The sequence below is a fragment of the Eucyclogobius newberryi genome, unplaced genomic scaffold (genome assembly GCF_026437365.1).
Source record: "Eucyclogobius newberryi isolate DKJ021-1_F unplaced genomic scaffold, fEucNew1.0.hap1 SCAF_19, whole genome shotgun sequence".
NCBI lineage: Eukaryota > Metazoa > Chordata > Actinopteri > Gobiiformes > Gobiidae > Eucyclogobius > Eucyclogobius newberryi.
In genome coordinates, this window is record NW_027315823.1 from 17700116 (window position 1) to 17727755 (window position 27640).

Here is a 27640-nt window from a genome sequence, read left to right on the forward strand (position 1 = left end):
AGAGCACAAAACAAAACAGCTACAGAACAACATAGACCAGAAGACGGTGACGTGTGATGATGATAAACAAATAAATATGGAGAGTTAAGCTTGGCAGACTAAAAAGGGACAGATGGGTTGTGACCCACTCACAGCGATTTGGAGGAAGGCTTCTTCACTTTTGGCCTCTTTCGACGATGAACTGGCCTGAGGCATGCACAGCACAGACACACGCAGGGGAAACGCATGTGCATGGAGACACACACAGGTATATACACACACAAAACACACAGACACACATCCAACCCAGACACGCACAGCAGAGACAAGCAATTAGCCTTTGTTACAAAAAGGGAGCAATGTGTCACATAAAGGGGACAGCAGACTTGAATCTTAGGTTCCAGTGACCTCTGCTTCTGCATGCTAAAGACGCTTTGATCACAAATGTCACACAATGTACATGAACATTATTCCTTTTGTCATTACAGTGATTTGTAATGGCCATAGCTAAAGACAGTCACCGGGGCTGAAACGTTTAGAATTCATGACATGAACTCGATCTGTGGGGATCATAACGTAATCAGTAAAGCTAATACCTGTATTCACTGAAGTAGTTTCGCTCTTTTCCTCCTGAAAAGAAGGACATTTTAATAATCAGTCAGTCAGCCACCATTTGCGTTTCAAGCTTTAAATGTACCTTTTTCTGGATTGCATTGCTTATGTCCCTTGCAACCCCTCAACTCCATGAGCTGTTGATGCAATGAATTTAAAGTGTTGCGGTCCAGACTGCTGACACCATTTATCAGCTAAAAGATAAAACAGAGTATTTCAACAAAACAAAATATAAACAAAAAAGCAAACACATCAGAGTCTGGAGCTGATATATTTGTATGTTAACACATTCAAAGACAGAGTAAAGACCTGGTAAGGGTCTATGTTGATGTCAAAATACTCCAGGAAACCAGTGGCAAATTCACAGAAGAGGAAGTTGTGCGTCTCATTGATGGTCCTCAGGCACCAGTAGGTGTTGTTATTGGCGCTGGTGCATGCACAGAATGGACCCACTATGAGAGAAAAGCATGTTTGGAAACAAGAGATTAAAAAAACAATGTTCTATTATTAACAATTTATTATTATCTTTTGAATTCCCTTGTTCAAACTGTGCTTATTCTTACTTGTCCAGAAGGGGGCAGTCTGCCAGTGGTGATTGTCATGGGTGAAGCATGTCAGCCCAGGCATGCTGCAAGTGTCATTGTTCTGGAGGCGCTTGAGAAATTTACGCAGTTTCTTTCTGCGCTTTTGCTCCTTGGCTAGCCACAGTCCTTTCTGCTTTGATAATGGATTTCTGCATCAAACAAATTAAACAAATTAAAGACGAGTGGAAGAAGCAAGTAGTTTTATATTTATGTATGGAAGACTTACCCCAAAGAGTCAATATGTTCTGTATTTAGTTTAAACATTTCTTTACTTTTAAAAATATAACTGTGAAAAACGAAAGAAACATTGGTTAAATTTGAGATTATATATTTAACATGTTTATGTGGCTTACCTTGGAGTGTTACATTGACATTCCTCTGGTCGCACCTTTTTCAAATGACCTTTGACGTCACGCAGATTCTTTATTTTGCTTTGCAAAGTTTCAATCTAAGTGGAAACAAATAATAGAACATACAGTACTATGCATCCCTTCATTTTCAAGTTTCAAGTTTCACTTTACATATTGCTAAAAATGTCTTTGGCTGAATGGATATTGGCACAAAGCAAATGTCTGTCGTGTTGTTGAGGGAAGATTACATATTGATAATCAAGCAGTTATTGCACGCTCACTTTCTGAAACTGTTTTAAACACAAAAAGAAAGCTCTTTTGTAAAAGTACCTCATGTTCAATGTGCAGTTTATGGTCCTTCCAAGCTTGAAGGGATTTGTAGAGACCTCCATCACACTTGACTGTATCATTCAACAGGATAGAACATCTACAGGAATAATACAGTGTTGTATGTTTACACATGAACAGTTCAAGTGAATACACTTGTGGCTCTTCCTCAGCTCGGGGCTGCACGCACCTGTAGGTGACCTTTAGAGAAGATGAGGGCGTTAGTTTGTTGCTGGTAGTAGGCTTGGCTGTGACTTCCATTCCACTGAATTCATCATTGTCTTCCTTGTATGGGAGTCCGTTCTTCTTATCTTTGACCCAGCTGCTGTTCTTGGTGCCCAGTGGCCAGTAGCCCTCCTCCAAATCCATAGCATAAAGATCTCCATCCAGCTCAAAAGACACTGCGCGAGCCCAGCGCTTCCTCGTCACTGCTTTAGTGGATTTCATCTCTACATAATTATAACAGATGCACATTTTTAGTCTAATTTATTTACAGTTTGATAACGCCTGAACTGTGGTTTTCTTTTGACCACTTGATGGCAGCAAAGAGACATCACTCTAATGCACTGAACTCAGGAGCAGATTTTAGGCTCCAGATTAATGGCCTGTTTTGAAACAGCTTTGTGGGCTACAGCAAGGACATTTTAAAGTGAAGTACAAGTGTCATTCTGTACAAAATTAAATCTACTTATAAGTAATGAAGCATGTGAGTGACAAGATGAACTCACTCTTCTTGGTGAGCAGTCTCTTCCTCTTAAAGATAGATGGTTTTAACGGCAAGTCGGCACAATTACAGTTGGCAAAGTTGGAGGTTGGCGACAGCTTGGAGCCACCACCGGCCATCAGAGCCTGCATACGTGGGGCATAGAGGCTCGCCATGCCCTTGCACTTATACAGCCTCAGCTTACCAGACGGGTCCTCCACACACTGCCATTTCTAAAAATGAACACACAAAAATGTAGAAGAAGACATTGAGCAGTACAAACAAATGTCTTCTGTCTTCTTCAAAAAATACAACAATTATTTTGTGTGCTTATTTGTTCAACTAATTTGGGAAAAGCTCACATACAAGATATATTCACAGCAAGTGACTGAATATTTTACAAGATTGTTCATATTTCATTTCTTCTCACAAGAAGATGGCCTTATGCCAGTAAACCTCAAACTGAGCCTTCTCTAGTTCTGTGACAGTATATTACTACATAAATCAGTCAGAGTCTAAATTGTGCCTCAGCGTGAACTACACTCCATGTTGTACCCTTGAAATATTAACAGCCAACCACTATTTCTCTGCCTGTGGAAGTAAGATGGTGTTAAGGCTTCACAGTTCACACTATGATGTTTTTTTTAGCAGCTAATTAAAAGTAGGTACGAAAAACACAGTTTCTGTCTTCTTGGTGGATGCAGGTGTCAGATAATGTTTTTTTATGACTCTACCACACAGCTAAAATTTGGATAACTGCTTCACTTGGACTGTCACCAACACTAGTCATACTCTGTGTACAAAGTGAACGGAGTGTGATACCTGTCCTGACTGCTGGCAAGGGGTCTGGTACTCTGCCTTCTGGCACAAGTCCTTTACTCGCTGATATTTGGGCAAGAAGTTCTCCTCTTGGTCCACCTCCTTTCCGTCAGCCCTTTTGTGTGGAGGCTTCCTGGGATTACAAGAAAATGTGTCAAGACATTCATTACAACAAGACAACAAGACAGTGCCTTGAATGAGAATGTGTCTTTCTGAAGGTCAATCAATAAATATACCCTCTCTCCACCAGGAAAGAATCGCGCCAAGTTTTAGGCTTCTTGTTTACTTGAAACCTGGAACCAGTGAAAATATACAAGATAACCTCCATGCTTGCAAATGTAAATCCAATGTTAGCTTTACCTATTGACGGGCTTGTCTGTGTCTAGCAATTTAAGAATAGATTTTCCATCCATTTCTGAGGGAATATCAACACCAGCCATGTCCAGCATAGTTGGGGCTAAGTCAATATTCAGCACTAAGTGAGGGTCACTGCAGTAAAAGAATAAAAAAGTCAATTTGAGAACATATAAACATATATATGCAGCATTTGCTAGACTTACATAGCACCTTGCTCCACATTTGGGCCTCGTATATAGAAAGGTACTCGGATATCAAACTCATAAGGCATGGATTTGCCCTTAACAAGTCCAAACTGGCCGATATGATAGCCATGATCGGAGGTGTAAATAATGTAAGTATTGTCCACTTCCCCTGTCTCCACCAACATGTTGTAAACCTATGGGAGGAAAGAACAGATTAACATTGCCAGAGTTAAAAAGGTTATTTTATGTTTGCTCAAGTCTCTTCTCTCCAGTGACAGTCCAACGAAAAAGGTTTGAACAATTTACCAAGTGTGTCACTGAATACATTAGACAGTCCCAGTCAGAACAGGCACAGATCTCACAGGACTTGAGAGTGCTCTATTTGCCGGCGGTCGGCCTACCTTCTCTACACTGTCATCCACCGACAGTAGTGTCTGCATCCTCCTGCGCTGCAACATGTTAGTGAACTGCATGTGGACCGGCTTCATGGGCCCAGTGTATCGCAGGATCCAGTGCTTGTCTGGGTTTGGTGCGTAGTTGTAGCTGGGTGTTCTAAAAAGATAGATGGCCGCACTTATCCAACAATCTACTTAAATAGCAGCATATCTAAAGGCAATTCAATTAAAATGATAAATCTGAAGATTAAAAAGGAGAGCTTATTAAAAATAATTACACATTATAATACTTATTTACACATAAATGAATAATGAACAACCTAGATTTATACCATTGTTTTTTGTTTGTGTCCACTTGCTATGCTTTTCTGCAAGACTAAACAGTACTTACAGAAAATGTGTGAAATGCAAATCATTGCAATCAATGGGTTTGTCCACAGTGAGAACACTTTGATCAATATTTAACTTCCAGCTATATGGAAGTTTAATTATTTAAGAATAAACAGGACACAATATCTAATGGGATCTGGAGAGGGAATGTATTTAACATTTAAATTGTATTGATTTGACTTTTAAGAATGTCTCAAAGCCAAATCCATTCGGGCAACACTAATGTCGTGTGGTGATATGTCCTCAAGATGCCAAGGTGAGACGGGTGTTTATCACCAATCCAGCCCAACTTTTACAGCCTCTCTTGCTTCACATATAAATTGATAAGAGCAACAAAATAGCCACCCAAGGAGCTCCCACAAAACTCAACCCAGGGGAGCACAAATTAATGGAGAAAGAGCAATTAAAAGTTTGTACAAAGACGTTGAAGCAGAGCGTTCTGAATATTCAGATTATAAAGCTTGTGCAGCACAGGTTAATGATGTTGGGGGGGATTATGAAGGAGTAGGTGGGAGTGGAAGCTGGAAGAACATGGCAAAATTGCAGTCTCATTACTGGCCTAGGACCTGCCTCTGGAGACCAGCAGCAGGTCTGCCATTAGGCAGCAGCCCTTGACAGCCGAGCAGGAGCAGGGAGAGTTGCACAAAGACTAGAACAGTGTGTGAGTGCACAAGGCCATAAATCATTGCCCATGCATAAATATATATAACAGTCCTGCCACTCTTTGATCGTCTTTTGACAAAATGGTACAAATTAGCAGCTCTCATGATCCCAATAAAACTAATGTGACAACACCAGAGCCACATAAACTGGAGGGGAATTCTGGCTGAGAGAGAAAAGAGTCAGCTGCCAGAGGCTCTCTGCAGGCACCAGAGATAAGATCGAGCTCAGATTATGGAATTTGTTTCATTCTGGGTCAAATGGATATGTGCATATGTGAGAAAATTAGAACAAGAAAATTTGTCATAATTGACATAATGTAAATCCCACATTTACCCCATTATATTATTTTAAACTACAAATTGTACACACACTTTTATAGTATACCTACAGTACAAGCACTCTTCTGTGGGTTTGCAGTATGTGATGCACTTACATGTGCTGTGACGCATTGGGGAAGGCAGTGCTGTACTGCGGGGCTGAGTCTTCTGGGCCGTGCGGGGCCACGTGGCTCAGTACCATCATGACTGGACGGTGAGGGTACATCCTCTTGGACATGCGGAAGTAGTTGACGCTGTCATTGGTAATGACGTCTGTCAGGTAATCCTGTGCACACAACAGACCTGTCAATCATGATCTTAGTCTGGAGCAGGTGTCAAACCATCACAGTGCAGTGTCACATTATTAACACTGTCAAAAAAACGACTAACCACTATAGACACACGCACACAGACAAACAAATATAAAATCATTTTGCCATTTTTCCATGCATTTGTTGTTTAACATTTTATAAAACAACAGTTCACATTCATGAGAACTGTGGAGGAACTTAGTCCTCAATGACGCTTACAATCGAACCATTTACTAACATTTCTAGGAGTGCAGGATGAGGTCACAAATATTAAAAGTCTATAATTTAATATTCACAAGAGTTGTTTTGCTGTTGTGATATTTATTTAATTTTAAAACATCACAAACAATGTTTTAAAGTGTATTAGTATAAGTGATTTTTCTTGCACACACCCTTGCATAGTCACCACTGTGCTTCTCTCTCACTCCATTGCGACAGAGGGTGTAGTTGTAAAAGCGAGAGTTTTTCACCAGAGCCACCCATTCCTTCCATCCCGGGGGTATATAGGAGCCATTATATTCATTCAGATATTTTCCAAAAAATGCTATGGATTATAAGAAAGACAAATTTTAAGGTTCTCAAGTTCCAAGAAAGAGTCAGTCAGTGTTTTGTCTCACCTGTCCTGTAGCCAGAGTTGTTAAGGTGCACAGCAAATGTGTGTGGCTCGTGGTGGGCCTGCCAGGAAGGGGACGAGCAATTCTCATTATTGGTATATGTGTGGTGGTTGTGCACGTACTTCCCAGTGAGGATGGAGGAGCGGGAAGGGCAGCACATCGGGGTAGTGGAAAAGGCATTTGTGAAGTGGGTGCCGCCCTTCTCCATAACGTGGCGCGTCTTGTTCATTGCCTGCATTGAGCCTTAGAAAAACAGAAAGGTGAAAAAGTTTGAATGCCCAAAGCAGAAACGGTGAGAACGGATAATCAAAACATTTAGTGAAAGATGCACTAGAGACATCAAACCCAAGCAAGCAAAAGAGAACATGCGTATATTGCTCAAACTCTTTAGTGCAACAGCCCCTGAGCACATATAAAAGTAACTTTGGACTCTTCTGTAATGAAAACTTTTCATGCTGATGGTGATTATTTGGGGAAACAGATGCTTGACCATAAAATCTAGCTTTTCAATAGGAGTCTTCTCACTGACAATCACAGCCGGACAAAGGTTGTCACACAGGCCATTATGCAGCCACTTCAGTCCAACACACCACTAAAGGACTTAAGCCGGTAGGGAGATGGCTAAGGTTTGGCACCCACACAATAGCAGCCAGAGACTGCCCTCATTTTGTGCCAGCATTGGGGGAGCTGGCAGGTCCGCACATGACTTGGAGTGGGCCAGTTGTTCTAGTGCCAGGAGGCAGTATTAGGCCAACCTTCCCTTACAAATGCTGAATTGAAATGGTTGGAATACCCAAATGATCAGATGATCTGGAAATAAACAGGGTGTGTGTGTGTGTGTGTGTGTGTGAGTCCAGCTTTGAAAAATGGTTAAAGAAATGGATGCAGTCCAACGTCTTACCCAGTTCTATGTCCTGGTCATCTGTGAGGATGAGGATTATATTGGGTCGGATATTGCGGAAATGGCGATCTCGCTGTAAGCGCGACCTGAGGCGATATCCTGACAGGTGTCCAGAGCCTTCAGCTGCAGGTACAACTCCCAACAAAACAAAGCTCAGGATGAGAAGGAGTGGGGCAAAAAGCACCTGCCCTGCCATGTCTCTGTCCAGCAGTCCCCTCCTCAGCCGCTCACACTTGACCTGAGAGACAAGGCATAGAAGAGGAGGATAATTAGGAAGTCCACGCTTTCACAGTATTTCACAGTCCACGCTTTTCACCGTAACACATTCTCAGACAAAACAGCTGTGTAAAAAATAGCAGATGCAAGCCTTGCACTGCCATTACAGGTTGCTCTTCCGTACAAATGCACCCGTTTGGGCTGAGCTCAGCTCGTTAATCAATCATTAATGATGCATTAGAGTGGTGTCATTGGCTCAGTGTAATGATCTCTGGTGATGAGCACATGCTGCCAGGTTGGGGCTAATGGGCCTGGGCTGGGGGCCAGCTCAGACCTCACACCCCTGAGAGGCTTAGAGAGATGTGAGGATGGGCTGTTTGAGGTGCGGGTCGAGGTGAAGGACAGAGCAGAGAATCAAAAAAAAACAGAAAGAGGCTAATCAGGCAGCTTGCTCAGGTGAAGACAAGAGAACCCAAGACTACCTGTAAGTCCAGGCAACACTAAGCAACCACTGCTTGTTAGAGCTGAGACCCGAGATGGGAAGAACAAGACTGACTTTATGTAAGCCTGAACAACCAATGAATTAACAAGCAGAACACTTACTAAACAAACGGCAGCTTTCTACACCAGATATATACATGCAGGTTTTAGTCTTTTCCTTATTAATACAAAATGTATATTATAGAGCTTAAGAAAATATAAGAAAATGGCTGTAGAAACCCAAACGATACGATATGTACAGAACATCAAAAAGCACACAGCAACAGAAATGAGTGCTGAAACTATGCTCTAGGTGTCTGCTCAATCCCCACTTCATGGATTAAGCAAGATTTGTTTCCCCCTCTTTTCTTTTTCACTTTAACGTCAAATTAATAAAACTACACCAAAAGAAAAAGTCCCAAAATGCATTCTTCAAACCAGCCGTCTGGGTTATTTTAATCATGACACATAATCAAAGAGCGAACACCCCGGCGAGCAGAATCATAAACAGTTTATAGGCAGCAGCAGCAGAAGTGTGCCCACAGAGATACCCACAGCAGAGGAGGAGGCTGACGTCTTCATTAGGAAGCTGACAGTGTGGCCTCCGCAGTTCACGAGACTACACACTCTGCTGTCCTCTCAGTTAGACAACAACTGTGCAATACCAATCCACATCAAGATACAGGGCTACGAGATGCAGTGTAAATACACATTCACATACATTTCATATACATGCAGTGTATATGAAAGAGTAATCATTAAACTGTATGTATTTACTGACTCATTTTCAGTTCTTCCAAAAGGTCCTGGTTCAATTAGCGGATCACATTTCAGCTCCTGTGACAAAAGTCTTCAGTTTGAATTAAGTTTAAGTAAACAGTGATGCCAGCTGCACAGAATTTAAAGTAAACTCAACATGCGCTCACACCAAATATTGATGGGGCATTTAATTTTCTTTATACTTGTTTGGTTTAATCAAACAGGCCATTCACTTTCATATGGTAGCTGTTAATTAGCTCTATGTTAGCCCTATACCAAATCCTGTATGCTTCCCCAGTAGATAAGAGAAGTCAATTGTAATGACTTGGATGCGTCTTTTCATTGTTAGATATCTTGGTTGGCCAAATATGAAAGATATTACTATCAGTGATTTTAAAATATTATTTGTACCGGTAGTTCCTGTTTACCAGACAAAACACATTCAAATCTAAATCATTTGGATTTGAAAATTCCATTATAAAATTGTTCATTGGCAAAATCACCATTTGGTAATAAAAGTTTTTTAAAAATGTTTGCTTCATAACGTTGTCATGTATCAGTACTATCTGGACAGAAAATAAATCCTTGAAATTCCCAAAAATATGTTGTCTTATTTGGTGTTATATATGTTTTGGATCAGATTTGTACTGTTTATCATTAAGAAACTATATTCCCAAGCAAACTGAACAAGAACTAACAGCAAAAACCTGTGATTGGCTCAAGCCCAATGAGGTGCTGTAGTAAAATAACCTCTTTCACTCAGACTTGTGCTCTTAATAGGGTGTCCGTCTTCTCACGCTTCTGCAAACACACACAAACTGCAGCGAGGATGAGCGCGGACACAAGCAGCTGTGTTTGCTCGTGTCTGTCTGTCCCGGGAGGAGCCCACCAGCCCTGACCCTCGGTGCTGCGGCTGTTTCAAATTGTCCAAGCTCCTTTTTTTCTGTCGCGCTTTGGTTCCTGCTGGGGGATTAAAACGAGACGCAAGCAGCGAAAGGACAAAAGTGCCAGAAGCAAGACATTTATTTAACCCGTTGCGTATTCCGTACATGCATTGCCCAGAGCTGAAATTGGCTTTAAGAATGCGCTGTGACCACGCCAATAAATCTAGGCAGTTCGTAGTTTTGACTTTGATACTTTTATGTACTTTTATGTGCCCGGGAAGCTGATGTGGTCAAAACCTGTCCGGGACCAATAATAGAGTACTTATTTATAGATCGGATTTACAAGAAAACTTCCAGCTCAATCTTCCGCGCGCATCTATCAATAGCTTTGTATGTAAATAAAGGCTTATTGACATGCAACGGCCATGGATATTCCCTGACATTTCTCCCATGGGGCAGCCTCTTCTCCACTGATATTGAAGACTAATTGGATTTGGGGGGCTTTTATCTGCGCTAACTGACACATACAGTTCTGTCCTCACACTTCCCTTCTGCTTTCATCCCCCTGTATTGTTTATCTCTCTGGGTGGCAGATGCTACATAAAAAGGCAGAGCTAAAAGGCACAGGAAACTGCAGCGTCCAAACACACACACACAAGCAATTAGACTTTCAATATGGAGGGAAAACAGAGAGAAAGCCGTTAGAAAATTGGGTTTTCAGTTTGTGTCCAACATTTTGACCAAAGAGACTGTTTAATATTGGTGAAATTCAAGACTGTATAGTAACAATGTCTAGTGTTAACACAATACTAAAGGAACTTACTAAGGAAAATGCTAGTTTCTCAATACTGATTTTCATTCCCAGTTTGTCTGCAGGGCATTTGCATATTATTGTGTATTTTTGAACAGAGTAATGAGCACAAATAGACAAAGAAGTGCAATTAGGCTACAGATATGTCAATATGTTTGTAAGTATGATTTTGTGTCACAGATAAATATATTTTGTTATTATTTTTTACAAAAGTGAAAAGGCAGAAACAGTAGAAAGGCAAATATTGCAATAGGTATGGAATGTAATCATTTGTATAAAAGGGGTCTTAAACTCGTTCAGATAAAGATCAAGAGAATTCTAAATCTCATCAGCAAAGGGTCAAATTTAGTTAACTAACATATTATTTTCAGCAATGACCCTTGTTGAAATTGGTCACTTGCAGTGATTTAATACAGTCTCTTATGTGCTATTGTCAGGTGACACTCACATCACTCTCACCCACTTCACACATCATAAAGTTAGCAGTATTTTATGCTTATAATCTTGACACCTCCCCAGTTCCTCTACACATCTGCATGTCAGCCGTGTTGTTTTAAGTTCTGCATTTAAAAGCTGACAGCGCCATCTCTTTAGCACAACCATACGCACATCTTACAACATTAATGATTAAAGAGTCGTTCTGAAGGTTCACATCTGCTCTCTGGTATCCCCAACTGAGCCACTGAATTTGAATTACGGAATCTGTTTGTCACCCGCTTTATTATCACAAAGATGCATAGAAATACTGCACTGTTGAACTTTGTGGTTGGGTTAAAAAAATTGCAAACATAAAGCTGTACTGCTACTGTCATTCACAATAATGTTGCCTTCTTGTAAAAAAATAAAACATGAATACAGCACAATTAATTTTACCTTTGACGTGATGTAGACCGTAGCAGACTATGTTATGGTGGTTTAATGTATTAAGCTGTTTAGTATTGTATGTAACTACAAGCAACAAAATATCCTGTCTTATTATGTATAAAACTGGCACCTGAACCTGTTTGGAGTACTATCAAATGTCCATGTTCCTGGACCTGTATTAAAAGTGAACTGTGAACTGAATCTGGATTTTAAAACATAAATCACAATCGCAAAATTTGTCTTGAATTGCAATTCGAAATTTTCCCCAAAATTGCACAGTCCTAATTCCCACAACCCACCGTTAAACCCCATTCAAACCTTTGTCAACTATAGGGAATACCCTTTCCCACTGTTCTTATGGAAGTTGTGTAGTTTCAGTGGAGAGGGCTAGTTTTCCCCACCTCAGCTTTTTCCACTAAGTGAACCGCCAACGACAATGCTGATTCAGCCAGATAAGATAAAATGAAAGTGGGTTTTTGCCATTTAGACAGAAGCAAGACAACATGAGTAAATATAACTCTGAGCAAAACTTATTAAAGGCTCGCGGCGTGTGCCAGGGAGAGGGCCACAAGGATATGAACTCATAGAGAATTTGTTTCTGAAGCGTGTTGAGCAACCAGGATCATCTGAGGTGATCCTAATGCTGAGTGAAGCCTGGAAGTCAGAACATGGAGCGAAGTTCTGTTGCTTCTCTTTCATCGGCTTGTAAAGAAGATCCAAGAAACAGCAGCCATGCATCACCTGATAAAAACTTAATGCCTGCCATGTTTTATTGATACGACTGAATTATAAATGGTGTGACAACAGAGAAGCGATGTCACCGCATGAGCATGATCCGAAGAGATGGTAGATATGTTACATTGGTCAGCAGCATACAAGTGTCCTTCAACACTCAGGAGATAGGAGTGAGAAGAGTGCGTGATAAATCTTCCAAAGACTTTGCTACTTTGCTAATGTACTTTCTTCCTATAAATAAAACACCATGGGCTTTAGCACAGGCGCAGTCTGATTCATCCAATCTGCAACCCCCTGAGAAGTACACGGGCAGAATTTTAGAAAAGCAAGTAAAAACAGACCTTTATTATATATTGAAGAAGGCAGAGTCATGGTGTACACTTGCAATTTAATCAGCTATGTCTGGTAATGCATATGAAATATGGAAGCGAAAGCCCACAAGCTCCTCCATCACGAATGCAGAGAGTTGGATGTGAGAACTTCAAGGCAGGCGCCGCAGAGAACAAAGCCCCCAATGCAGATGGATTTTCCCAAACACAAACTAGGCTCAGACCAAGGCTCCCATAAAAGAAAACAGAATAAAACAGAATACTCAAGCAGCAATCTCCTCTTGTTATTTCTCCAACACACATTGTCTTTCTTCCTGCTTATACTGAGAAAGTATTGGGGATGGCATAAATATTCTACCAGTGGCTCTGTGGCTGCTTCACTATCAACTCAATCGGGTCGGTCATAATTGAGGCTGGCAGAGCAGTGCTAATGTGTGACTTTGTTCACACTGGCCTGCCTCACACAAGACAGGCTGTGCACAACCTCCAAGAACCCTTGAATTTACCAAGAAAAGTCGCTATTCACATGCTAATTGTGCAGCGGCATGCATTTATGTCAGGGTAACTTTCCCCAGCAAGACCCAGTGCATGCTACAATTTTGAGTGTTTGTGTTTTTGTGTGTCCGTGTGTACGCACACTTATGTCGCTGCGGTTCAATACTGTATGGAATGCTATTTACATGTTAATAAGGAGCCATGGTGTTTCCATCTTTCACTGTGCTTTTAAATGTCTTATCCACCTCCAGAATCTTTAGTAACAGCATAACGACTGACCACCTCAAGAAATATAGTCATTCTCAGTGTGAAATGGAACATATTATGCACCAATAATATTGATAAGTATACAAGTTTTGGCTAATGCTATAATTCGGTTGTCATGCAAGGTAGAACATTTTAAAATATCGAAAATATTTGAAAAAATATACACATTGCAAAAGCGAATATCATATCAATATTACATTTTCCATTTATTAGATCTATAGACAAACCCTGCAATCATTAATGTAGCTTAATAACAGCAACAATTCTTCATTTTTCCATTATTTTCATGAATTTCAAAAAGCTGCAACTGAGTTCAATGGCTCTCGAGCAGTTTTGTGGCTTCAGATCGTGTCTCCTTATACATTTGGCTGACAAATGTGCTTTTACTTGCTAATAACTAACTTTAATGTTAGGGTATGACGAGAGATAATGCTGAAGCTCATCCCATTCACAACGAAGATTTAATTTAGATTTCCCTCAGGTTGTGATAAGCCAGACGCACTGCAGAGATCTCCAGATGACAGTTTGAATGTTCACAGCTATTTTCTGTCTGAATAAGCACGCACAAAAGGCTTGAGGTCAGACTTTAAACATTTGAAAATTAGATTCCTCCAACAATCAAGAGGCTTAGGAGATAAATATATATTCTTGTTTAACAATGGTGTGTGTGTGATGGCTTTAACGGCAAATTACCACTGTTTGTACAATATTCTTTGGTAACCTTTACCTTGTTGTGAATGTGCTGCCGAGACACTGAAATATGAAAAGAGTGTAATTTTAGTACTTATCATATCATTAATCCTGCAGGGATTCTGCTGCCCTGAGAGAAATAGTGAGACACTGATGTTTTCTGTCTAGAAACAAATCTGTGAATCCCAACACATTCAACACACTTTAAGCAGAGAAGACAAGATAACACTACACAGAAGTATAACAATAAACACATATAACCTAGAACAAAACTCATATAATCAATAATCAATCAACAATAATAACACTCTTATTTATAGCTGTTATATGGACAAACAATATAACACCAGGGATGATTCACATGTTAGCAATACAACATTCATATGTCTGGGTTTCACATTCCATATCCAAAGCCACCACTGGTCGAAAGCACAGCATTGATACCAAGTCATTTTACTGCATTCAAATATTTTACAGCTTAGCTTCAGCAAATAAAAACAAAAAGATTAAATGAATAAGTAACAATAGATACATTTAGATTTAGATATTGTATAAATGGTAAGCTTACTTCATGTTTGGACTCAACATAGAAGGCACTCAAGTGCCATGTTTAGACTTTAACTTTCAAAAGAATATTGTAAGAAGTTTGAATTAACAGAATACTACAGTAAATATATGTATATTTGAACCTCAATCCAAAAAACAACTTTGCATTTGTCTATAACAGGTCCATGTATTACTTCAACAAAAGAGAAGAGATAAGACCCTAAAATCATTCAGTCAGCTTCCTAATTCAATTTAATCTATTTTGGATACCCAGATTCACAAAGCAATTTAGGAAAATTGAAGCTAGCCTTACGAGTATCATCTGTGTGCCTGCCACTTCATCACCCTGAGCAGCCATTATACTATAGCTGGTGACAACATGAGAGATGGAGGGGCTGGAGGATTGGTGGGATGATTGTAAGCAAAACAAAAGGCATGTTCACACAGGGGAACAAAGCGCACTGACACGCTAACAGGGTCTGCATTTTGACTCTAAATGTGCTCTGCAGACAGCCAGTTTATCACTTCGAACACTCCACCCCAGGCACAGAAAGCCTAAACAAGAGTCCCTAATAGTTAGCTAATTTTCCCTGATTGTGTAGGATTGAACAGCACTGCACTGTTTTTGAATTGTTTGGCTTCGGCAGAGCTCTGGGACATCACACAGCAACTGTCTGCTGTTTTGTCTGGTTCAGGTTTAACGAACTAACAGTGAGGATGCTCCTCATAATGAGTTTGGATGTGAGCCACAGCACAAATAAGTGGCTTTAAAACTGCAACTAGGCTGATTGATGACTGAATGTACTGCTGCTGTCTGGAAACAAATTTCACTTTTATTCACACTTCCACTCTCTGCTTGCTGTTTCCAGGAGCAACACAGAGGTATGCGTGGCAAGCGTGGTGGTCTGCAGGTTTTAGAGGGCTCCAGGCAGGGTCCACCAAAGGGTCACAGCATTTACCCCTCCTCTGCATCTCAGCCTTGTACTCCAACTGAAGCCACAGAGAACATGGAGGTGTGAGAGACAACAAAACAGAGAGCCCATTGTCGCCCACCCGGGTCCGACCCCCACAGTCCCAACTCTGGAGTTTAAGGACCCAGACAATGAGCTGCTGTCAATGGTGTTTTGTAAATACTTGGCTGTTTTCACTTTGGATGGGTTTATTCAGATGTCAGAGGAAAATGTGGCTGCTTGGCAATCCACGAGTGTCTGTGCCTTTCCTGTTCTATTGAGTCATGTATGGGAAAGCCATTAGCAGAGCGCCACAATGAGCGACCCAAACGCCAGCTCCTTTGGGACAGGGGTTGACAGCTAAAACAAGTGAGCAAGCTGGTGGACAGGGCAGCCTGCTGAGTGATGGCTGTTTCTTATTGGCACTTATTGACCAGAGGCAAAGCCCCCCTACAGTGTCTCTCATCCAAAGTTAAATGGATTACAGAAGAATCAGCCGGGGCCCATTGTTTGCCTGACCTAACTACTCTCTGAGATCTGGGTGCCATCATGTGCATTCTGACATTGGAGCATGAGATTCAAACATCGCTCATTATTTTATGTAACATTATAATGGTTACAATTTGAATAGTATTTAAGTTTATTTTACTGACCCCACAAGCAAGTGGAGTCAAAAGCAACATATCACAATATTGACCCTAATTAATCTGAGACTAAAAGCCAGTTCCACAAAAGAATTGTCTGATGGTCAGAAAAAACTATATCTTGTGGTCGATATTGAAATACAGCTTCTGTGTAACTGTCTTCTGCACATTTGTTTTTATCATAAGCTACTGCTCGCAAAGCAAAATTGTGAGGCTATTTGAGAATCTGTTCAAGTTAATTATTACATATAGCCCCTTAAGCTGTGATTGGTTGTGTTTTAATTACATGTCATTTCTCTCCCTTCATCAAATTAGCCTGTGCAGTAGGGACTACCCCTAATAGCCCTGGCTTAATGATGATTACAAATAATATTGGTTTCAACTTTCAGTAAACAACTGCCACAGCTGCTTTTTAAATTACAGAGTACAGATAAATCAATCTGAACATAACTAATAAACATTAGCCCTTGAACAGTAAAGAGTGTGCTCAGAGCAGAAAGACGCTCTTGGCGTGGAGGAGGTGTGATGGCGTTCTCATCTGGTGTTAAGGATACCTTTGGGTATTGAAGAGACGATGACCACTTTTCTCCTCTTCAAATGGCCGTCCTAACCCCCCACATCGGCTTGATGGCTTTCTTGAGGCTCTTTTGTTGGCAGATTACTGGGGGTTAGGGGATGCACACTCACTGATCCCTGGCCCATCATCCCACTCAGGGACTGAGCATGGGGCCTTTTATTCAATCCCTCTTGAAAATAAAAAATGGCAACACAGGTCTCACAGCAGGAATCTCAGGTTGCATATCAAAAGGTTATGTAGAATACAGTTTCAAATGATAGTTATGACACTATAGCTTTCTTATTGAGTATTGTAGATTATGCAGACGGTCTTTTGACAGCTTATTTGTCAAAGCAATATTCTCATACTTTGGCTTTTTTACCTTGTTTCTCCCAGACACAGTTTACCCTGAGACTGACATCTCATCCTGTCTGAGTGTATGAAATGAATGCAGTCGCAGAAGCCGCAAACAAAACATTACTTTCTAACAGACTAAAAAACTATGGAAAATAAATCTTAAAATGTTCTAATAATGTGTGTGCTTGTGTGGGTGCATTCAGCCCGGACAGGGCAGGCTGGATAGGACGGAGCAACCATGCCATTTTCACAATAATCACAAGATGCAGGATCCATTTGCAGCAAACAAACAGGTCTACGGTGAAACCACAAACACATACCTACATCCTCCACACTGTCAGCCCATCTCCTCGTGTCCCGGCTCCTGTCTCGCTCCCTCACTTCAGTGCATCCAAGGGACAGCTGCCCAGAAAGCTCATCTGTCTGTCCTGACCTGTGTTTGGGACCATAGGGAGCGCCTAAGTGGCACATGAAGGGGGTCTCTGGCATGTTGCCCGTTCGGTAATGACAGTTAAGCTGGTAGCGGCTTGCCTAACAGCTCTAGATCTCCCTGTGTGCTGCTACAATATTGATATTGTATTGGGTTTCAGAGGGCTTGGCAGCCTTTTAATGAGAGCTCAGATTGATCAAGCGGTCGCGACTCTCGCTTTACAGTGCATGATGCTTATTGGCTGTCCCAGCAGGCCTGATCTCTTGATCTATCACCAAAGAGCAAAGAGACAAAGCTTCATGTCTATAGTTGATAAACGCACATGCAATATCTCACACAGCTCTCCGAAAGATAAAACCTGCTGCTGAACAGCGGCAATCGCCTTGTGACTCAAGAGCTATTTGTGTAACATCAATAAGTGCAAATGTAACACTGGTTGTAGAAATATGGCCTTTTTTAAAAGCACAAACTTTTTTTATTTTTAACTGAGACATGGGCATAAAATTACAAACACAAAACATTGAAAAGAACATTTCTTCAGCCCAAACCAACTCAGAAACCTCATACTGACTCATCCACCCCCAGAGCAACATATTTACCACACATTGTTACCTTGTCATACTTTAATTATTTATGTTGTAAATACATTTATCAGAAAAGACAAACTGGCTTAAAAAATCCTAGCAAACATTCACAAATACATTTTACAACTATTTTACAACACCAAAATCAATAATGCCATATTCATATTTCTCTAACTTCGGCTCTACAATTAATCTTCTGTTTCTGGCTTTCTACATAACATCTAAAGAAAATAAACAATGGTCAACCAAATAAATCCATAACTTATCCTCCTACATTAAAGGTACGTAATCATTTGTACTTTGTGTTGGAAAAAATAATACATCTCGATTTGGGGGGGGAAATAAAAATCTATTGTTTTAAAGCTCTCTCATTATTTACTTCAATGTCTTTGTTACATTTCCGTCCGACTCTTATGTTGCCTTAGATAAATAGATACACTTTACACACATTGTTGTCCCAGCAGGTGACATAAATAATTCTTTGACAAGGCTCAACACATTCTTCATCAAGAAGCACATTAAAAACACATCACAAAAAAGGGACGACAGCTATGTAGCCTGATCGGGTCAACATGCATATTTTTAGTTTTGGATTTATTATGTTCTTTTCATGAGGTAGAACTACGTGTTTAAAAACTAACACTACAGAATGTTGTCTGGATACACCTGCTTAGCATCTTCACCTAAGCACTCCATATATAAACCATGGCCCTGTCAAGGTCACAGCAGTCCTCCCCGGGACCCTCCTCTGTCCTATTAGACCTCCATAAGGCTCCTGTCAGCGAGGCGGCCAGCTGTCCACTTCACTCCTTTTTGGCTTGTTGTTGCTCATGACCTCCTCCTGCCTCAGCCTCAGCGAGCAGGCGCCCACTATGCGACCACACCGCCCGGGATTTACAGCTGCGGAGTAACAAGATGGAGCCCAAATAGAAACCTCCGCTCAGTGTTCAGGGGTGAGGACACTGGTGATTACTTTCGCTGGCCTTTAGTCTTCTGGCTGCCAGGAGGCGGCTTCTCTGTGCAGGCCGTTGGTCACAGTGAGATGTGGAAATATGACGGCAGAAGGAGACTATGAACATTCATCCTTCAGCAATGCACCTGTTATTCACGGTAAATGATAAAGAGTCAAACGGGAATGGAGGAGGTTTCAGGCCCAAGAAATTACATGGGGAAGATGTGTCCATGCTCGTTTTATTTTGATGGATATAATGACAAATGCCACACAACCAGCCATATTTCACCATATTCACAGCAAGGTCAAATGATGAAACTGTTTTTGTGTTTTAAGTCGACGTCTAAATGCTAAAAAAACAAAGAAAAAAGTAATTACCGGTATTATAATGTGAACAGATTTGTTTGCGATTTAATATAATGAAAATGTGAATAAAATGTAATAATTTCCATGTTAATGTGTAAACCTTCAGGCTAAAATATTTGGTGTTTGCTTTTCTGTATTACGTCTGTTGTCATTTTGGGTTCAGCTCTGTATCTAAATTCCCCTCCTGAGGCTTTAATGATCTTGTTATCCAATTTTGCCTATTTCAAAATGCCACACACACCCGCTGACATGATGCTCGCCTGCTTTCTGCCCTTGTTTTGAACGAGGCATGAATTAGCCGGCTCAAGTTCATCACCCTTATGTTGTCATTAGTGCTGTGTCGACGAACTGACTTCTCACTATTTCACTAATAGAGCAATTAGTCGGACACTGGCCAGCTCTCTGACCTCACCTTCCTGTCGGTACAGATGGGCCGTAAAGCTTCAGATGGGACAGGACGGAGGCATGGTTCTTTAAGCATGAGAGATTCAGCAACATAGAGACTGGGATTGCTGTGAGTGAAAAGGTCAATCAGATTCATGAGAAAAGAGAAATGGATAGATGTCGGCACGTTCATAAATATCAAAGCCTTTCATTTGTGTCAGCTGAAAAAGCCTTTTAAATTAACAAGAGGTAAACCATTTCAAGGGTAAATGGGAAACATGAGCATCAGCTAGTGTGTCTAAGCTCGAAGGAAAGAGAGTTATTCTTCTTATTTTTGGTTGGTAAAAGACTGTCGGCAAACAATGAGGTGTTTTGACAGGAATCTCCGCCAGCTGTCCTCATTTTCCAATTGTGTGGTCCTGATGATGTCCTCTCTGTCATCCCGTGTTGGGTAAGCTTCTAGTTAAATGTGCCTGTGATTAAAAGCTATTACGGCAATTATGTTAACGGCAGGAGAGCCAGTCATTGCAGTCAAGGGCCATTTGTGGTATTCATGAAGACTCTTTTCAGCACCATCGCTCTGAATAGCTTTGGTTTCATAAGTGGGGACATTGTCAACTTTTTGTAAATATTTCAGCAGACATCCAAGCCCAATATGAAAAAGGGCATACTGTGAGAATGAAGTGTTTGGGTGTCAGTACGACATAGATGCCACTGTGTGTGTTGTTGGCACAGGCATCGCTGGCTTTTTGGGGTGCTGTCCTGAGCGTGAGGCAGCCTGCCCGATGTTGACAAAGCCTGGCATTGCCTGCTGTCAGCCCATTCTGTGTGCACCCAGCGGAAAGAATCAATTAGGCCAAGCTCACAACAGAGTACTTTAATATTTGACTTTTAATCAGTGGGCTGAGTGCAAGGCAATCTGGCAGTTTCCATCTTGCTGATGTGGAAAATAAGGGTCAGGAAAATGCTCCCACACGCATAGAATGTTCATCACATAGCCCAGGGAGGATGCAATAAAGGGTCCAGCAGAAAGTCTTTCCAACAACAGGCTAATCCACCATATTGTTGAAGGAAAATGGAAAATATACCTCTTTGTTGCTCGGTCAAAGACTTCAAAAGAGCCTTATACAACTCGCAAAAAAAGAAAATTAGAAGAAAATGACAAGTCTGTGTTCGCACCGAGTGTGTGCTGCACAGATGTGGAGCGAGCAGGACTGAATCATAAACTGTGCCTCAAAAGAGTTGGTTTTAAACTATGGTGTGTTATTGTGTGCACCCAAACAGCGGTCAGCGTGGAGAGAGGAAGAAAGAGAGTGGTGAGCGCTGTCCTCACACTGGTTTGAAGTGGAGATGCGGCCTTTAACAGAATCACTTACCAAAGGCACATCACTCATCTGCCTGTTCCTGCTTATGTCACGCCGACAAGATGGAAAATCAAAGTTCAAACCATCAGTCAGAAAAAGGCCAGTACCTAAGCAGTTTTTTCACACTCATCATAAACTAGCCCCGTTATGTCAGACACTGTGAGTGACAGCATGCTTGTTAATCAGAAGAAGGAGCTGATTACAGTTGTACATAACGGTGTGTTTGTAGGTGATAATGCATGAGCGGCGCACAGCTGTGCACATTACATGCCCACATGTGCCATGTCTGTTTATCTGCTGTCACCCAACTGTTCACACAAACGGCTCTGATCTTTGCAGCATCCAGGCACATCACAGCCAACACTAACTGACAAACAGCGTGTGCGGCCAACTCTTTGAAAGGTTTCTGTTGAAAATGAGTCTATTTCAGAAACTGTCAAAACCCATTGTTTATAGTTTGAAACTAGCTTATGTCTGCTTGTCTAAGGAGATGGAGAGCTTGTTTGTAATAGATCTATGAAGAGTAAGGCTGAATGTTTAGCTTTTCACTGAACAACACTGAGTCTTTGTAGCGTGCTTATTAATTCTACAGTCTTCGCCTTCGACTCACCTCAGCCCCATGCTGCATTAATTTCACTCTCCTCTCTTTACTCGTAATTAGCATATGGAGCGCTGGCTGCTGATGGGGCATCTGCGGCGGCCACCAAACAGGAGCGACACCAGCACTAGTCCTTGATCACAAATTCCAGCTCAGTAGACAATACAAGCACTGTTTTTGAAATATGAAACATTTTAATTATGAACTAGCAGACGAAGTGAAGTGTTTTGATTTTCTGCCTCGCCTCGGACGGTGACGAACCCGCATCTTGCCGTAAATAAAAGAGTTGACGTTAATAAGTAGCGCACTGTGCTGTTTGTTTCCCCTGAACGGTGTCGAATCCATGGTAACAGGAAGAATAATCACAGCCTGCTCATTTTTGCAAAGAACATGGTAATGATACCCAGCTAGAGCTAAAGAATAGATTGACTACCACACATAGCCTGGCATTGTGATAGGACAACAAAATTACACCACATGAAGACAATAAACAAACACAGAAAATGTGTGATTGCTGAAAATATACGCTTAAAAAAACGTGTCGACTTTAGCATCTGAGGTGAATAGTCTTACCTTGCTCAGTACAAGTTGTGTGTGTGGAGTCCATAATGGGCAAGAGCTTGGACGGTCTTCTTGCACCTTTTAATATTCAGTGTGAGTGTGGTAAAATCTGTGGTCTGTCATAAGAAATAAAGAAGCTAATGTCCTTCTACACTGTTGCATAAAAACACAGATAAGACCGCAGACTGTCAGCCCACACTGTAAACGTATTTGACTAATTGGGTAAAACGAGGGAAGCAATGAATCCACAGCGTACTGACTTCAGCCTGAAGAAGGAGAACAAAGTGCTCTAATTTTGTACAATTATCTTCCAGCCATCAGGATATTTTAGAGAGAGTGGTAATGTGTTTTTGTTTGCAGTGTAATTTTCTGCCCTATTTAAGCGAGGCAAGAGAATATATCTTGTATTGTTTTAGTTGAGGTGTCAACAGCAGTCTTCAGCACAGTTTTTCAATATTGTTGTAATTATTTTTCATACATACTGTTCTCAAATTGTAACTGCCTCAATTTGACATCCTGACTCAAGTTACTCCTTTCATCTCCATGTGGATTTCCGAATGTAGGAACAACTAAAATAGAGATAAAGTGTCTTTATCTGAAATTGTTTCAAAAGAACCACACCTGTAGTAGTATATAATAGTTTTTCCATCGCTAATAAAAGCTATATTTTGGTGCCAGACACTTGATAGTCTTACATTACACATCTCCTGTTTCATGTAAATTCTCACTTCTCTGCACACATTCAGCACCTACTCTGCAGTATGATGTTTTTCCCTCAGACCCCTTTCTTTTTTGAAATGTATATATATCATAAGACATATTATAATTTGGGTAGCTCAGAACAAACGATGCACTAGCACAGAAGCACAGAAGTTTGCTAATACAGTATGTCCGTAGGTCATGAAAATGATTGTCATGCTTGCTATTAAGTGCCTGGTTGCAATTCAATTATTCAGTTCATTCCAAAGGCTATGATTTCAACAGACTCTCTAAGAATATACAGCAGAGACTCCCCGTAAATCTGCCATCTGACGCACGCTCCTGACCCCAGCTGCTGTGTGCCAGCCACTCCCAGGCATCAAAGAGAGGTGAGATCTGGACCCGCACCTGCGCCCGTCCATCTGCCTATACGCCGGTCAGTCTCTCCGCAGACAAAAAGTAGCCCACAGGAAGGCATTTTTCTAAATAGCTTAAAACAACTGCGTCGACAGATGAAGGACAGAGACATGCATAGGAAGCCGCTCAGCTGTGCGGGAACAACACAAAATGCCTGTGATATCATTTATTTCGACAGGTCTTTGTTTGGCCAGAGTGACATCCGTATACGTTTCAGCATAAGCCGCGGGCTGCAAAGTGCAAAAGTGATTTACTTTTGCTTTATCTGGCAAAAATAAAAGAGTGACAGATTTAATATAGAATAGAAACGAAGGGGCTGAGAGGGGAACTGGCTCTGGGATGACAAGCCAATGTGATGAGCGTGACAACTGAGGGAAACAACACACCTGGCCTTGTCCTTGATGTGGATACGAGGATGATACATCAAACCCAGACAGGGCACAAAAATGGCTATTACCCAGGCAAAACGGCAACAAGGACAAGGCGGGAAGAGGTGAAAAGGCTCATTTAACCAACCGAGCCGATAGACTGTCTCTGTTAATGAATCATGTTTTATTAGTTACCATAATCACTGTTTCCTAGCAGTCGCAGTCAAATTGCAGTGTTTTGAAGCGTGCAAGAGGAGTCTAGATGAGATGTTCATGTTCATAAATAAAGGCAGTGAAGCGAGTCTGGGCTATGTGACTGTGATGAGCTGCACAGGCGCTATACTCAAGCCGATCACATTTGACCAAGAGGGTGAACCAGCAGAGCCCGGGGCCCGGTGCACTGTGTGCCGCTGAACTGTTCTTCTGCAGGAGCCTGATTGATTTCAGTGAGCTGGAACGCCCCTCTATTGATCCTTCACCCCCAGCACAGTCTTCTCTCCAATTAAGAGTTCACTAACGTACCACTACCGACTGAACTCCCCAAATGAATCCTGCCTTACTGCAGAGAGGGTTAGTCTATCTCGATGGGCTGAAAACATACATCAAAATATAGACCACAAAGCTTGTGTTTCTACTTTAAAAGAGATTTTCCTAATAGTAGTACTCAGAACCAGACTTTCTGTTGACTAGGGCACTACAAAAAATATATGTAAATAAATAAAAACTACGATTGAAACTAGATGAGTGATGATTTAAAGAGTTGGTCAATACTGAAAAAAACAACATCACAAAAACCCAGATTCAGAAAAACAGGACATAAATTAAAAAAAATACAGGACAATAATGGAATTTAAGAAACACATAAAAACTACCACATTAAGTAAGTATGAAAAATGAAATTGTTAAATATAAAAAGTGATATTGAATTGGTATTTGTATTAAATTAATATTTTTTTCTTTTGTTATTTATTTATTTAACCAGATAAACTCCCATTGAGATTGAAACCTATTTTTCAAAGATGACCTAATGTATGATATTTGAAAGTAAATGTTTTGAAATACCAGTGTTAAGTAGAAGCTGAAAAGGGGGAAAATAACACAAGATTTCCCTTTTTCTGCTCCTTTTGGATGCTTATTCTGTACGTCACGGATGATTTGTCTTTTATATGTTCTGAATACTTTTAGAATGGTCTTTATCAAAACAAGTACCAGTACATGACTACATTATTTTATGTTGAAAATGACTATTCTATCATAAAATAGAGCTTTTAATTACCATTGTGGCATAGAAACCTTTTTCGAAAGTGCGGTGCTGACAGTAGTAATGATTTTGACGGCTGATGGAGGAATAAACTTTTGCCTAGGTGTTGCACATGTGCTTAGACAGGAAGAAAGACACTTCATTCTTTCAACATCACTGCGAATCGATTGCTTCAAGTTAGCTGAAGGCCAGGTTTTAAGGATTAGAGCCAATCAAGCTACTTTGGACGGTAAGATTGCGTGTCGGAGATGTCAGGTAGCGAGATCAAAGATTGGCTCAATTAGAATCAGATCAAATAAGGTTAAACTTGTGAGTAGTGAGGGAGCGGACTTTGAGTGGTTGGAATGAGAGCGATGGAAATGCAGGGGGAAATCAAGCTGCCAGGCAAGGAGACGGTTACGCTCCTCGCTTCTCTGTCCAACCTTCCCTCCAGCAATCGCTTCATCTGACCACGTTCAAGGTCCAAACACAAAAGTGTAGTTCAGTCACAGGTCAGTGGTGCTCTGATGCAGCCAGCCTTAAAGCCATAATCCCACTGCATCGGTCGAGGTAGAAAATCCAATTTCAGAGATCTGTAATTCCATAAACCTTATTAGGCAACACAATGGCAACTACAGCCCGGGGGAGAGGCATGCGTGAGGGGCGGGTAAAGGGAGACAGAAGTTGAGAGCAACTTAAACACATGAGCGAGAGAGAGGCACAAACAAAACCACATTGGAAGATTAAGGTTGAGTCCGAGTGTGGCTGATCAGGAAAATGTAAATGGGACATGAATAATGGCGGGAATAAGCGTGACCGTAATGAGTGGCATGAAAAACCCTTTAAATACAAATACAGTCAAAATTCGGGAGGCAAGAATTTAGCGCTCGTTCAAAGACAGTTACAATTTTATTTTACATGATTTGTGACAAGCAAGCATGACAAGCACGCAGCATTTTTGGGTTAGATGGAGACAAAATCATGATTGTTGGGTCAGTCAGTCATTGAAAGTGTCAACTATTTCTATTATATCTACATCATTTTGCCTCCTGTTGCCCCCAATCTGATATTTTGAAGACTCTGATGACAGCATTTTAAAGGCTCGAATGGCATTCCAGCAGAAAACTCCATATTTCAATGATAACTGATTACATAATGCTCCACTCGACATAAAACCATTCACCAGCTCAGCATAAACTAGTGAATACTTAATTATAGTTTGTTTCTTTTACTTCACGCATGTATCAATAATACAATTAATAATGAGATTAAATTGAAATCAGCAACATATTGGGACTAAACAAACAGCCAACATACCAATAAGCCCTTTGAAGACATCAAAAAAAAATATACAACCCAAAATTTAAAAAATCAATGGCTGTAAAAAAAAACTACCTATATCTCCAAGGCACCCTCCAATTTCATTATATTCACTTTTGCTTAAAACCGTTCGAGTCAGCTTCAAGTCAAAGTTCAGTCATGTAACCTGGAACAAATCCAATAACTTATCTTGTAAATGTAAGTCATAATTCATACACTTGAGCCGTTTCCTGTCATGTCAGGGCGCCTCCATCAACGCGTCGTCCTGTTTTCATTTAACTGTAACATCAATGCCCTACTCGGTTTGCTGTTATCTGAGTGCTCTCATTGATTGTTTGCCTAAATTCAAGCAAGCGGGTGTGTTTGTTTGTTTTGCCTCCCTAATGGACACCGGACGAGCATGAACTGAGGTAAGATTAATGTAGAGAGAAGAAGAGCTGCACAATATATCGCAAACGACTCGAAAAGGCTTGCAATTATTTAGATAGAATTTAATCGCCAATGATACTGTACGTGCTGACTTTTAAAAGAAAATCTGTACTTTAGACTTCCAAACGTCTGTTCTGTAATTCCTTCTTATTAGGGATGGGCGGTATAATGGGTCCAGTATCAGTAGATATTTGGCGCCAAGATGTAATTCCCAGTTTGACCTCAGATCTCTTCAGACCAACACATGAATGAAAATGGAACAATTAGGCTAAAAGATTGCTATGGACTTTAAAATCTAAATATCAGTAACGGCCAATGTCGGTTATCAGACACAGCAGCAAAGCCAAATTTGGATTGGATATTGGTATCGGCCCAAAAAAGCCATGCAACATATTATTTTATCAGTTTCCTTTCAAAGTTACCAATGTGCCCTCTCAACAGAATCTTACTTTTCTAAACATACATCGCAAATCTAATCGTAAAAGTAAGGGACGTGTTAAGAAATGTTGAAACGAGGACTATGTAGTGACAAGAATATCTAAAGGAAAGAGCACATTTATGGCTCCAGTCCAAATTTGGCTATAGTCTAAAATGTCCAGCTCCCTGCTCTTGGCCACTGCAGTTAATTCAGTCATAAATAATTCACAAGTGTAACACAACTGTAGTGAAAGGGCCACCAATTGTGCCGGATCCAAAACCTGATTAAAAGGTAAGATTGCTGCATGGACTTAATACAGCATTTCATAGCGGGGCTCTTTGGTAAGTGCGATGGAGAAGGGCGCTTAAGCCGCAGCCTCTCCACAGACAGATATGGCCAGTGAAAACCGTAGACTGTGGC

At 40.9% G+C, this 27640-nt stretch overlaps 1 protein-coding gene across 2 annotated transcripts in view; it reads right to left on the reverse strand.

Annotated features, from left to right (window-relative positions):
• The window catches only part of sulf2a (sulfatase 2a), a 31644-nt gene that overhangs the window by 1364 nt on the left and 2640 nt on the right, over positions 1-27640 (reverse strand). The window contains exons 2-20 of one of the 2 annotated variants that reach the window (XM_072451971.1): positions 7508-7745; positions 6610-6849; positions 6385-6536; positions 5798-5967; positions 4318-4468; positions 3935-4110; positions 3735-3863; positions 3611-3667; positions 3378-3507; positions 2581-2788; positions 2043-2301; positions 1856-1952; positions 1529-1623; positions 1402-1461; positions 1155-1324; positions 901-1043; positions 677-785; positions 576-609; positions 133-186 (exon numbers count right to left, since the gene is read on the reverse strand). In XM_072451971.1, coding sequence (XP_072308072.1) covers positions 133-186; positions 576-609; positions 677-785; positions 901-1043; positions 1155-1324; positions 1402-1461; positions 1529-1623; positions 1856-1952; positions 2043-2301; positions 2581-2788; positions 3378-3507; positions 3611-3667; positions 3735-3863; positions 3935-4110; positions 4318-4468; positions 5798-5967; positions 6385-6536; positions 6610-6849; positions 7508-7703 — 2630 coding nt within the window. In that variant the 5' untranslated portion in view covers positions 7704-7745. The remainder of the gene's footprint in view (positions 1-132; positions 187-575; positions 610-676; positions 786-900; positions 1044-1154; positions 1325-1401; positions 1462-1528; positions 1624-1855; positions 1953-2042; positions 2302-2580; positions 2789-3377; positions 3508-3610; positions 3668-3734; positions 3864-3934; positions 4111-4317; positions 4469-5797; positions 5968-6384; positions 6537-6609; positions 6850-7507; positions 7746-27640) is intronic. The other variant, XM_072451972.1, reaches the window with a different exon arrangement.